The 14,801-nt window shown below is 30.1% G+C and overlaps 1 protein-coding gene across 1 annotated transcript; it reads right to left on the bottom strand.

The window, feature by feature from the left end:
- Window positions 1-307: 307 nt before the first annotated feature.
- LOC110279355 (uncharacterized) lies at window positions 308-7,422 on the bottom strand. Its single transcript, XM_021138640.2, has 10 exons — window positions 7,320-7,422; window positions 6,809-6,891; window positions 2,427-2,577; window positions 2,254-2,318; window positions 1,953-2,031; window positions 1,430-1,514; window positions 1,198-1,330; window positions 903-1,057; window positions 670-799; window positions 308-532 (listed from the first exon to the last, which is right to left on the bottom strand). The coding sequence occupies exons 1-10, from the start codon at window positions 7,420-7,422 to the stop codon at window positions 308-310; spliced, it is 1,209 nt and encodes a 402-aa protein (XP_020994299.2).
- Window positions 7,423-14,801: the final 7,379 nt, after the last annotated feature.

The following is a 14,801-nucleotide window of genomic DNA, read 5'->3' as shown; positions in this document are numbered from 1 at the left end:
ATTTATATTTATACAAAATCAATCTAAACTATTTTGTACCGGTTTTGTAAGGTTATACGCAGCACCCAAAGCCTCCATATTAACTTCAATAGATTTCATGTTGTCAGAAGTAACTGAGATTCTACTACCAATAGATGATATTTCATTATGAGGCTGCGGATTTTGAATGACATCCTCATAAATCGGTGAAAATACAGTTGGTAGGAGAAGTCTCTACACAAAATGTTAATTGATCAAGATAGAAATAAAAAAGGAAAAACAAAAAAAGCATGGTAACTATATGTCTTTGAAAGAACAAAAGATCAATTTACGGTAAACAAAGTCCAAAGTAAAAGTATGGAATGGAACTACTAACACTGGAAACAGGATCTGTCTTAAATTTGTTAACAATCACATGATCATCAGAACAGTTGACTACTTTAAATGTCCCAATATTTGGTCTATTTCTAACTTTTTTTTGGTCTACTTTAAACACAACTTCCTTTCCAATTACATCATCAAAGAATGGTGGATAAGGGGTTGCATACACAACCTACAATTAATCAAAAAAGTATAAAATAAAAATAAAGTCAACCAAAATAAATGAATGTCACTCAAAAGACCAAATATCATTAATAAATGAAAAAGTATAAAATATGTGTTTTGGTATTATGAAATATATATCTATACCGAGTGCTCAGCATCAAGATCCCGAAGAACCTCAATGAACTTTTTCCTGAATAAGAGCGCTGCAGGACGGTCATACAAAACAAATCTAGCACTTCCAGTAGCATCCTCAACATCTACTAAAACCTTGTATCTAAATTAAGACATAAAATAATTATAAGATCTTTTAACAATGAACTAATTTCACATATAAATTATATAACATATGATATTTTTTAGAAGTAAATTGGACATACTTCTTCACAGCATTCTTTATTTTCCTTCCACATTCGGAACAACTGAAATGACTTCTAAAAAGCTCCAAAGGATAACCACAGACACATGAGTAGTACCACCAATCAAAATTGTTGCATATACTTTTAATCTTAGCAACAACATTGAAGAAACCATCCTATATCACAAATATTGAATTAGAAATAATTACAATGATGAGCAACACAAAAATAAAATTTCAAAGAAAGACAACTATAATAAGCAAAGTTACACATAGTTTACAACAATCCTAAAAATGACAAATTAAGTTCCACTAACCGCATCATTTTCTCTTAATTCCTTAATATTCCTATTCATAGAGAGATTGACAAAATCATCATCGACATCAGCAACAATAAATCCATTACCAAGCGTGATAGAGTTAATGAAATATGACTCCGAAGGATCCAATCTACATATTTTATAGTCACAAAAAAGTTACTAAATACCAACATTAATGTCAATATACACAAAATATATAACACCAATTAGAAGAAAAATTGATACTCACCTAGTAATAAAACATACAGCCTCTGGAATATCAGGATTGATCATAATTTTGGTACAATCTATTACATTTTGAACTACAATCTTTCCTATTATTGGTAAAATAAAAATAATCAAAATCAATATATTATTTTGCTGTGAAAAAAATAACATCAAAATAAATTTTATCATCCGAAAATAATTCTAATTGAAGTCATAAAATCAAATATTATTATCAATAGTATATTAATAAGGACATAAATCTATATAACAATTCTTTTATGACTGAGTTTATACTCAAAATATCATATTTATCACATGCTCCAGAGTTTCGAATCTTTCCATTATCTTTGTTTTTAATTTTGGGACTATTCATTTATAATTAGATTGACATTAATTAAAACAATAACTTTATTGACACATTATAATAACCTACTAATTTTTTATAAAACTTATGTAAATCAAGTGTAACTTAAATATTTGAAGCCATATGTTTAGTACTGAAATTCTTTACGAAACAATGAATTCTAAAAGAAAATTCAGAATACCTTCATAAATCTTGACCTTGACAGATTGGAGTAAAATAATTGCCGGTTGCGAGACAGCATTCATAAGAGCCAACCGCATCTTTGTTAAAAAATCTCCAAATAAATTACAGGTGAGATAAGAGCTACAATATGACGTGTTCAACATAAGTACTAACTAATTGGTTTATTAATAGACTCCATGAATATGGACATATAAAGAATGAAAAAATCCAAATCAGATACTAAAAATCGCAACAAACAATAAACAATCAAATAAAATGCTAACCTATTTGAATACAACTGGATGAGAACTAATTTAAACTTTTTTTCCATCGTCAAGTTCAACATCAGAATAGTCACGAACACTTATCAGGAAACCCATGACATCTGATCACATCAAACAGAAAGAGATTAACACACAATGATGATTTATAACATACATATCCATTTTATTTGTGATTAGAGAACATTTAAGATAGTAAATCATAATTATACCGATCAAGTAGACTGAATCTTGTCCCATCTGAACAACACTTTCAACAGTCTCTAATGAATATGAAGCCTCTGGAAACTCAACATCAGAAATTGGAATAACCTCCGTGTCAAACCGAAAAAGCAACTTATATCGATGCTTTACAAACTTTTGCTGCACCAATATTTGGAACTACCGTGAATCGAGATATAGAATATAGCTCTCCTTCTTTGAGAATTTTTTGGAATTGATTAATGACCTCCTTCTTCAAAGTACACTGTATCTTGTTTAACTTCATAAATCACATGACAGCAAACACAATTTATAAATATAAACAACAAAGTTAAAAGTATATAGTGTCTTGTTCACATGCAAACACAATACTATCACCATTAATAAAAAAGATTGAAGATCAAAACATGTTAGGAGTTTCAAGTTAAAAATTTACATATGTATTAACCATATAAAAAACAGAATAAATATTAAAATATTCAAAAGACCACAATAAATATAATTTGTTAAAAATAATAAGTTAATTTCTTAATTTGATTTTATTTAATTTTTAAAAATGCAAATGAGATTAAGTGCAAATTTAATTGAAGGCACAACTCAAGCCACCACAGCCACCATTCATGGATCCTAATTATATTGTTTTTTTTCTTGGTTGAAAGTTGGAATTGGGTTGGGCTTGATATAAATTGTTTCAACACCTTTATTATGGATAAGCCCAATAATAAGATGGACTAAATTTAACATTCTAGCCCAAAATATCACAATGAAGGACTATTCCCTATGCGCTTTCTCATATCAAGAATGGCCATGATTATGGTAGCCCAAAAAAAAAAAGAAAGAAAAAAAAGCCTCCTTTAGGGATGCTTATCCCTTGATGTCATTGTGTGGCATTATCTATCACATACTTCACTATAGAGAAAATCCTCTAGCATAGAATACCTAAGAATCTTGGCTTCGGAGATGAGGAATTGCATTTTTTTCCTTGGGAGAGTGAAAGAAGTTTTTTTAATTGATCGCCATTCGTAAAAGAAAAAAAACAGTTAGCATAAAATTACTAATTATAAAAGGTAGAAAACTTTATTTTTAAATAAATTTACAAAAAATCGCTTTAAAATATGAGTGAATTTCTTTTTTCTAACCATGAAAACAAATCTGTTTCTCTCACACTAATTTAGAAATAATGTAACATAATCCAATTTCTAAGAAAAATTGTTTAACTTCATAAATTATGTGACACAAAATACAATATAAAATAATAAACTACATAATCTAGAACATAAAGCTTAGTTAGCAGTTGGAATTTTTATACAACTTGTTGAACTCAACTACTTTTAAAAAAGTGCATACAAATTGATTAAGTTAAAATCACAATTATTTAATTATTTTGAAAAACTTTGAGGATTTTCTAACTCCAAGTTAAATATTTAAAGTATACACCCAAATTTTTGACAAAAAATAAAAAGGAACATTCAACCCTTTTAATGAGAAAATATAAAAAACTGAAATTTTAGACCATGTTTTTTTCACTAAATAGGTAATATCCAATTCAAATGACTAATTGAAGAAACTAAATTTTCATTAAACTGATTTGAACACACAAACTACACTTTCACGCTATTCCAATTATTTTAGCATTTTTATCCTAGAATAAAATCCACAAACAACACAGAAAAGCTGAGAACAAATAACGAAATAAAAGTTCTGTATCTTTGAATCGAACATAAAAGGTAGAAATAATATACCAAAACTCAAAACAAATTATACAGAAAATTCAGATTTTATTATGGGTAAACTTTTACTTGAGAAACTATAAAGCATGTCATTGCACTAAATGAGTATGTCATTTTCAAAAATCAGTAAATGAGAACTACCACAGCATGTGAGATAAGAAACTAAATAAAGATACGTAGAATACCAAATATAAAATTGAGAGAGAATCAGAAATTAAGCAAATAATGAGACTAAGTAGTATTAGTATTGAAGTATAGGAGAAATTTATTGGGTAAAATCTGATAAAATTATAGATGTTTTTCAGGCATGGTGCCACCAAATTGTGGTTAGATGTGAAAAAAGATGGTGGATTAATCTATGATTTACTATTATCTGGATTACTTGGAGAATCAGGAACCAAAAACTCTGAAGATAAACAAATACAGGATAATGAAGTTTGGAAAGAAATCATTACCATTGGAAGGAATGGAAGAGGTGCAAACAGCCAAGTGTAGGAGTCTAGAAAATTGTAAAGAAAAGCCGGAAGATGGAAGATGGGGTCAAGGGAGAAAAGGAAATAGAATTTATTGGTGTTATATGCAGAATTTATCAATGATAAAAATGTAACATGAGTGGGAGATCTTCTTACTCTGTACCGTATAATTCCATGGTTTTCTAAATTATAGATTTTATAAAATAAATATTCAAAATTGTATATGATGCATCAACAAAAACAAATAATATAACATAAAAGGGATTGAATATTTATAATTTTAGATAAATTTTATGTGACTAATAAAAATCATAAGTGGACAAAAATATGTGAAAAGGATTTTAGGGAGAAAATTACACACATAAAAATAGATGAGGAGTTAAATTAATTATTTTTAAATAAATTTATTGTTTAAAATTTAAAAAGAAAAGAATTATCAATTCAATTGTAAACTTAGCAAAGCTATGAAAAAGGAATTTCAAAATAAAATAATGATTATTTGAAAAACATAAAACTGTTCTTAATTAAAAAGTAAAAAATATGTCTAGAAGATATTTTATTTAATCGGATTGAGTACTATTAATTGTCAAGGAAATGAAAATCCTTCATGTTTTGTAGCATGGTTTGTGGAGACTATTAGTTCTAACTATTGATTGAGATTTGTAGGCTTAGATGCAGATAGATTTTGCTCTAATCTTGCTTTTACATTTGTAATCAAAGTAGAACTCCTTGAATTAGTTTCTAAAATCTTTGTAACACTTTTCTTAGATGTTTCATAGGTAGTTTAGTTCATCCTCTATGATTGTTAGTTAGTTAGTGTTGAAGCACAAGGATTCCATAGTATACAATCCAACTTGTATTCAATAAATTCTAACAATTTCAACCAAAGTTTTATGAAGATATTTATTTAGAAGTATCACTTTGTAGTATAAAAAATTTTTTTGACCAAAGTGTATATTTTATGCATTAAGTTTATCTATGAGAATTTTGACTTCATTTTTACCCCACAATTAAAAATATCCTTGAGGTCTTAGAAAAAGCTCAAGCAACAAAATAACTTGTTAGATAGAAAAAAGACTGATTTGTTTGCTTCATATAACTATTACTTTTTGACTGACTATATATTCCATCAATGGCTTCCTTTTGATTGATGAAATTGTAAGGATTAGAATCATACATGACCCATTTGCTCAGCTTTATATTACTAAACTTTCTTTCTAACCATTTTAACCACAGACTTGAATCAATCTATATCATGAATCATGAGCGAAATTCGCATAATCAAGCTTGTACTCTGTCATTCGATTCATAAAGCAAGGTTTGCAAAATTCAGCATTTCTATTGAAGTTATGATTCTACTAATTCTAAAAACTGTTTTCCTTCAAATGAACAACATCTCAAGAATTGGCATATTTTAGAGTGACACACAAGTTAAACAAAAATTCAACTCAAGTAAGAACACATTAAATAAGCATTGTCCTATCCAAAGAACAAATTAAAACTAAACCACCATGATTGATTGTCTAGTTCTCTTGAATTCATGCCTTTGTAGAATAAAAAAAACAAAGTAGTAAATAGCAAAATTTCAATTATCAATAGATTCCAAAGACCAACACAGGTTAAACAAAGCAAGTGATCAACATATCCATGTCTTTGTATTAAATAACATGTTTGAAAGAATGAAAAATGAAGAAAGTCACAGAAAAATTGCCAAGAATGGAACTGTGTACTAATGCGACAGATATACAGCATTAAATTTAGCTTTCAAATTATTCACATAGACATTCTATCAAGCAGTTTTCATGCATTAAGTTACACAGATAGGATTATGCATATCAAACAATTACGAAAGACCTCATACCAATAACAAAAAAAAAAATTGGAATCATAAAACTGTGAATTATAATTTTCTACATTTCACATAGCTTCTTCTAATGATGAAAAATTTTCTATTGAAATATCTGATTCAACTCAAAACAAAACAAAATTAAATAGACTGAATCTGCAGCAGATAGTAAATTTGAAAAATTAAACAAAATTCTGAAAACATATATAATAACTCTCGGATTAAAAAATGTCTCAAAGCATATATAAAAACTCACTGATTTATCCATGACCACAATATGAAGAAAAGCAGTTGTCAGTCTCCTCTCTGGGATCACATGAACTCCACATCCTGATCACCCTAACAGTTATTTTCCAATACTCCTTCCAAAGAGTGATGTTACGAAGGCATTGTTGTGAATCAGTTGGCACCATACAAATCTTATTTGCTGCATCCATGGCCAGAACCAGCACAAAAAATGAAAGGATATATCCAATGTTGAATAATAATTCAGAGAAGAAAGAGTATACAAAAGGAAACTCTTTTTCTGGGACCAATAAAGTAATTTAAAAAATCAGAAATAAAAAATTTCATTAACATTCAAAATCAATGAAATGAAAACCCTAATACACCTACTCCAAAACAATTTCAACTAAAGTACGGCCAATAGATATTAGAATCATCATGATCAACAGCAACCCTAAGAAATAGCTATTTGAATCCATCAGTCACTTCCACATAAAGAAAAATGACTCAGTTAGATACAAAATCACAGTAAAGAAGTAGAAGTAGTTACAATTACCAATTTGATAGACAACTATAAATCTAATAAGAGTACTTGTGTATTGAATCCTATTGTGCCCTGTGATTGCTAACAGGAAACGTTGGTCAAATCAATGAAAAATCCTATGCATGTTCTGACAGAAATCTTCACCATGTCACCATCATATGGGAAAGAGAAGCTCTTCATCGCCGCCATCATGGGAACCCAAGAAACGCTGCAGCAGGGAAAACATGTTGAGCAACACCTAATAGCAACTTGTGCTCCCTTCATATAGTGGGTAGCTTTTCCAGGTCTATGGAAGAGATGTTGAGTGACATGAAATAGAGAGCCTGGGAAAGATAAGAACGCGAATGTCATCATGTCCTATGGAAAAGACCCCTAAAATTGAAATAGAAACAGGAGTGAAAAAGGGTTTATAGGGTATGGAATAAAAAAAAGTAAAACAGGATAGCTGTGGAAAAGGGATTTATAGGGATGAGGCAAATTGAAAGGATATGGAGAATGGGTGAAGATTTCACATAATGATTTTATCTTGGAAGTAGAGATTTTTCTATCACATCAATCTTTCTCTATTTAATTAAAATTATATTTATTATTGATAGGAATTGGTGAAGGGTATATGAACCATATCCAATAGGCCAATTTTGATCATTTGGCTTTCACTCTTTAATTTCGATTTTTGAGCAATCAATTTATACAATTAATTAATTAAACCCAATCCATAAAGAATCACAATCAAGTGTAACATTGCTTATACGTTAAGAAAAAGCTCTTAATGTCAAAACAAGGAAGCAAACACGCAGTGTAACCATGACCTTGTTCTAACCAAAATTAGTGGAGTTATTCCAAAAATTCCAATACCATTTCCATTTTCAAGATATACGCAGCTTTGTAGCCACACATTTGAAAAATTAAAAATAACTTAAATTTCAATTGGAAATAAAATACAATTTAATGATAAAACGAATTAATAAAACTTTAGGTTTAAATTAAATTTCAATATTTAAAATATTTATAAAATAAAATAAATTTTTTTAACAAATAACTCCATCTTTTATTAATATAATATAATTTTTAAACAATAAATATATTTATTTACTAAACAATATGAAATTATTTAAATACATCTAAAAATTTTAAGAGTTAATTTTTTTAAAAGTAAGTGTGCACCAATTTGTATGAAATATTTTTTCTTAAGAGTATTTATTACATCTAATAATCTAAACACATCTAAAAATTTAAATAACTTAAATTTTAGTATGTGTGCACCATTCTTTAAGAGTTAATTTTTTTATATACAAAAAATAAATAGATACAATACAATTTAAACAAAAAAATATCTAAGTAACTTAGATCATAAATCTATAACATAAAACTATAAGAAAATGTTTTTGAATAAAACTTAAATTTTAAATATATTAATAAAAAATTTACAACTAACTCTTACAAAAAAAATAAATTATTTACTAATGAATAAAAAAACCATCAACTCATTAAAAAAATGATATTATAGAAATATATAATGAACATTTTAAAAAAATAGCTAATAGATATTATTCGACACAAAAAAAAACTAACAATAAAAGCCTCTTTAAAAAATGTATATAACAATTAAAGAGTTTTTAGCAAATAAGTTTTAAGCATAAAATAAATCATTTTTTTTATACAAAAGAATTGTATAATTTTCCTACATCTTTTGCTCCTCTATGATTTTAACAGAATTTTGAACAAAAAATAAAATATAGACCCAAATAGAATAAAAAATAAATAGAAAAAGAATACTTCTAAAACAAACCTCAACTTTTTCAACAAATAATTCATATAGCATAGAGAAGAAACTACTTACCAAATTATATTTTTTGAAAAACTTCTTTGTAAACAACATTTGATGTGAGGTTACACATTTCATCATCTTCATTAGATAATAATATCTTTAATCCTGACCTTGTTGTCACTCTGGATATTGCAACATACAACTGACCATGAGAAAAAACTGCTCTTCGAAGATATATACCGACCAGGGCTAATGTTTGTCCTTGACTTTTATTAATAGTCATTGCAAAACAAAGACTAACTGGAAACTGTCTACGCTGAAATTTAAACGGGATTCCAGGATCACTGGGTATTAAATTCATCCGAGGAATAAAAACTTTGTCACCAATGTTACTTCCAGACACAATTTCAACCCCAATAATGTTCTCTCCAAGATCTTGAACAATGAGTCGAGTTCCATTACACAATCCATTTGCTTGATCTATGTTTCGTAACAAAATAATGGGAATACCTTTCTTCAATTTAAGAGCATGTTTTGATATCCCATAACATGTAATCTGGTTCAAAAACTCAGTTGTCAACCAATCAGTGTCAATCGCACCTTGACAATCACTACTAACAAATAGAGTCAGAACTCAAATAAACCTTCTCAGGACCAGGAAAACTGTCAACAACAAAGTCATTTATCTGTTGCACAATATCAACAGTAGGAGCAAGTATAGCACGTTCTTGAAAATAAGAAACATTACCATAGTTATCATGAATATTTGAATATATCGCTGAAACAATATCCTGAATAGGATTGTCAGTTGGCGGAATAAGTAAATCACTTGGAATATCAACAATTATTTCATCCTCCTTCCGATTCCCACAAGAACCTTCACCAATCTTTAAAATCCAGTCTGAGAATTCCTTTATTTCATCCAAATTTGACAAAACAGAGTTCTTTCCCAACCTAAGATTTTTTGTCAACCACATAACATTACAATGCTTCCAAAGAATTGACGAATTAATTGAAGCCATAACTATTTCAGCACGAGTTCCTTTCGGAATAACTGGCAACACTTGTTTAAAATCACCACCAAGAACAATAACTTTTCCACCAAACGGAATATCACGAGCCGAAGCAACATTTGAACTCATTAGGTCACGGAAAGTTCTATCAAGCGCTTCAAATGCCAACTTGTTCGTCATGGGTGCCTCATCCCATATTATTAGAGAAGCACGACGGATGAGTTCCGCTCGCTGACTATCTTTCTTAATACTACAAACAGATTCCTCATTCAGCTCAATGGGGATGCAAAATAATGAGTGTGCAGTCCTCCCATTAGGGAGCAATAAAGATGCAATACCACTAGAAGCAACATTTAAAATAATTCTCCGTTCTGATCGAAGACGGAAAGACAACAATCTCCACAGAAATATTTTTCCAGTTCCACCAAATCCATACACAAAAAAGAATCCAGGTCTTTTATTGGTAACTGTATCAATTATTCTCTCATAGATCAGTTTTTGCTCATCTGTCAATTTGTTCAAATTTACATCATGTTCTTCTCGAAGTTGATCTACATCATAATTCATCTCATTCATAATCATAGAATTTGAAAAATAGGAAACCAAATCCTGATTAGGAAAAGGCATTTGGGAATAATCTTTCAAGCTTCTGCCATTCATTTGCAATAATTTTTCAACTTCAATCAAACAAAGAACTTGAAGTTCCTCTTCTGTCATCACGAGCTCTATGAAGTAAGTGAGAAAAAAAAAGGCACATGAATTACAAATAAAAGGTAAACTTATCATGACATAACCATCTACAAATAAACTTACTGAATAATAATAAATAGAACAAGACTTTGAAAAAATGCCTTGCAATTGTAACTCCCATCTTCTATAATATAAAATGTCGTCCGCTAACAATCGCCAAGTGTCTCTCCAAACCAACTCTGGTTTGTTCATTGAATTAGATGCTAACAATGTAACAAACAACTGACGCAACTAAAAACCAGATGAGAATTCTGCAGTTTCTTTAATAGCATTAATGAACTCCTGATCATCACTCAATAAACCAAGAGCATTGCACGCAGCCTTGAAAGAATCATATACAACACCATCAACAGTGCGAATGCTTTCAAAACTTTTACAACCCCTTTGAACATTGAGCAGCAAACGCAGATAAAATATCTCACCGGAACCAACATGGATAAAAGTTAGCCTTCCAATTGAGAACCCTCTCTGCCTTGGAATCCATTCTTGAAAATCACGCAAGTAAACAAAATGATTTGGAAATTCAGAATATAATAACTTATTACCATGCGGGAACTTAAGATTAGCTCGCATCCACGCAGTAAACATTGTATCCTTATACTTGTTTTTCTCAACAATTTCAGGAATCTTATCATGATCAGCGAATAATAGATTCTGCTTTCCAGGCAAATGGAATATCAACCGCTGAACAGATGGCCACTTATGATGAATGTCAAATGCAAATAGTCTCCAAGCAGATTCACAAGGTGGTAGATAGCGACAATCATAGAATTGCTTAATCTCATCAACATCTTGACCACCATTTTCCTGAGTTTGTACATTTCTAATTGACGCAGTGACGCGGTCTGGCCCCTTGTTTATGTATTTAAACAAATACTTGATGACATTTAACTTGTTACAAAACTCCAAATTGATATGAGCTCGATATTTCATAAGGAGCATAGGATTATAAGGAACAACAAATCGATTATCCACATCCACACCATTTATTTTATAAGTAATCCCCATATTTCGCCTTCTATATATAGGATAACCATCTTTATCAAAACCTGTTGCATCAACAAATTTCTTGGGATAAAACTTAGAACAGCCACCATTTCTCATGCATGGAGAAGAAGGTCTTAATTTACCACAAGGACCATGAATCATATATTTAGTAACAACACTATACAACTTTGGAAATCTAACTGGATCCGGTAACTCAGCTGATATAACCTCATCCATGATTTCAGTTGTTTGTAACCTACCCACATTTTGAAGCCAAACCAAAATATGTGCATGTGGCAAACCCCTTTTTTGAAATTCAATTGTATACATCCCTAAACAAAAGAGAAATTCAATTTTGCATATATAAATCATTATTAAATAAGCAGAAATAACCACTTAAAACTTACCGGCATTCACAGGTCCAAAGAAGACTCCATCCTTCAAATCAATCATCAAAGATTGAATTTTCAACTCAAACAACCTACATGCAAGATCAGGCCGATCAGATATAGCAATATGAGAGCGTTCAGTGTATCTTTGAAACTCCAGCCAACTCGGGTTGCAAGTTATAGTAATAAATAAATCAGGATAACCATATTGTTTGCAAATAGACATAGCATCTTGACAATTATTAAACATATATCTTCTGCCCCCAGTAAAAGAAGACGGTAACACAATCTGGTTCCAATGGAACACGCATCAACATCTCCTCGTTCCATGGCTTCTTCAACCCCTTGCAATATATGAGATCTTATATTCTTCTGGTCAAATCTAATATACATAAGACGCTATGATTCAACCATACTAAACGAATCAACAATAAATTGTTGGAATAACCTTCTAGACTTGAGTATCGTCCCAAACTCATTTTCTCGTTCTTGGATTCGAAAACAAATAAATTCTCGTAGAGAAACTCTTTGTCTTTTTGGTATATTTTCTCTACTTCTAACACAACGGTATGGTATATCTTCCTGGTATCCATCTTCACCATACGGGAATAGCAAAGGATATTGTGACGGCCAGTACAACGTATGTGTCTCATGAATGCGTTTTAAGTCTCCATTCCTCCACTGAACAATAATATCACGTGCAGTATCCGATCCATCAAAATCTCCAATAATAAAACCAGCAATTTCAGAAACTGTGAGCTCATTATACACTCGAGGGTCTGCTGCTCGATGTCTAAACAAACGAATGAAAAAAGCCTCAGTAGGACGTTGCTGATAGAACTCTTTCGCCATTCAAAAAGATTTTGCAACGACATTATTCTCATCAAGCATCTTTAATAAATCTTTAATTAATGTTGAATCCAAAGAACCCATACGACTGCTAAAGCTACATATAAAAACAACTGTCAAGTAGAAACATATAAAAACTAATGGAAAACAAATATGAAAATACAACAATTAGGATTTCATCAACCATACTAATACCATACTAAAAAATTCTCTCTCTATTTGCCAGCTCATTCTCAGTGTCAAAAATATACAACTGAGCAAATTTCGGTTGCTGCCCAGGCACGGGGAGTAAACTACCAATTCTATGGTAATTCTGGCCACAGAGAATAAATTGTGGTGGACCTGATCCATTACTAAGAGACGTGTCAACCCTTCCACCAATAGAAGTAAAACAAAACAAATTATTATATGCCCGAATGTTCTTAAAAAAATGTTTACTCCTTGGATCATTTCCACTCAAAAGCGAAACCAACAATTCAGGTGGCTCCTTCAACAATGGCAATTGTACTTTTCCTTTAAGGCAACACATTGAATATACTGGTTGACTAACTTTAGATTCTCTAATAACACGTTCATCATACCAAAAGCCCGCACCACACCATGTGCAAGTGTAATTACAATCACCATGGTCCAAGTATCCTATTTATAAAATAATGAACATCAATGTTCTATTATATGCTGAAAGATAAAAAATCTACCGATTAACAGAGAGAAGAAAGAAAAAGTATTGGCATTATTTACTAAGACCAAATACAAACCTTTCGTCTTACTTGATGCAAACAATACATGATCATTAATATCAACAAAGCTTGTGAATACATCATGGAGGATATCATGCATAACACCTTCATCTAACAAAGAACATTTATGTAGTCATAAAAAATAGTTTAAAGAATATAATAATATCAATACTCATTTATTATAAACAACTATTTATAACAACATACTGAAAATACTTGCTTACACATATGTATATATACCTTCATTAGTATATATTGATCCAACACAAGATAGAATACTCTGAGATAAAAAGGCCGGTTGAGCTATATAAAAAAAATATAGAAAAAAAATGTGAGATACCCTAGATAAGTAATACATCATTTGTTAAAAAAACAGTAATTGAAAAAAGAATCAAACTAACCATTTCTTATTCCAAGTGTCTCATCTTTTTTCCTCTTCATTGCCAATTTTCTTTTCTTTCTAGCATCTTTAGATGATTCACTCATAGTATTGTTTGGTAAAGAATAACACAAGGAACAATAAGTAAATAGAATGTCCAAACCAAATAAAAAAAGAACAACCTTTGATTTTATATGAAAGAGAAATACACTACCCTAGTTGAATAGGGCATTTTAGCAAGTAGACCTCTTTGCCTAATAGCAATTATAGTCTACCAATTTTAATTAAAAAAAATTCTACTTTAGGAGCATGACATGTGATGGATGAAAAAGAATGTACTTTTTTAATACCTAAGCTACATTAACCATTCTAGACAAAATGTATCCATAAAATCCATCAAACAAAAAGAAATGACCAAAAGATCACTTCCAACTTGTGATGGATAAAAAAAATGAACCTTTTTTAATACATAAGCTACATTAGCTATTCTATGCAAAATGCACCTAAGAAATCTACTAAACAAAAGAAATGGCCAAAAGATCACTTCCAATCTGTTCAATATAGATATATCAAGAAAGTACAAATCAATTCAACAACACATGAATATTCAGTCATCTAAATACCATAAAGCATTCACTTGGCAAAACCACATAAGTTAAGGAATAAACTAAATTGTCGAAAGAGAGATTTTTA

The sequence above is a fragment of the Arachis duranensis genome, chromosome 3 (genome assembly GCF_000817695.3).
Source record: "Arachis duranensis cultivar V14167 chromosome 3, aradu.V14167.gnm2.J7QH, whole genome shotgun sequence".
Lineage (NCBI taxonomy): Eukaryota > Viridiplantae > Streptophyta > Magnoliopsida > Fabales > Fabaceae > Arachis > Arachis duranensis.
This window is presented reverse-complemented; position numbering and strand designations above follow the sequence as displayed.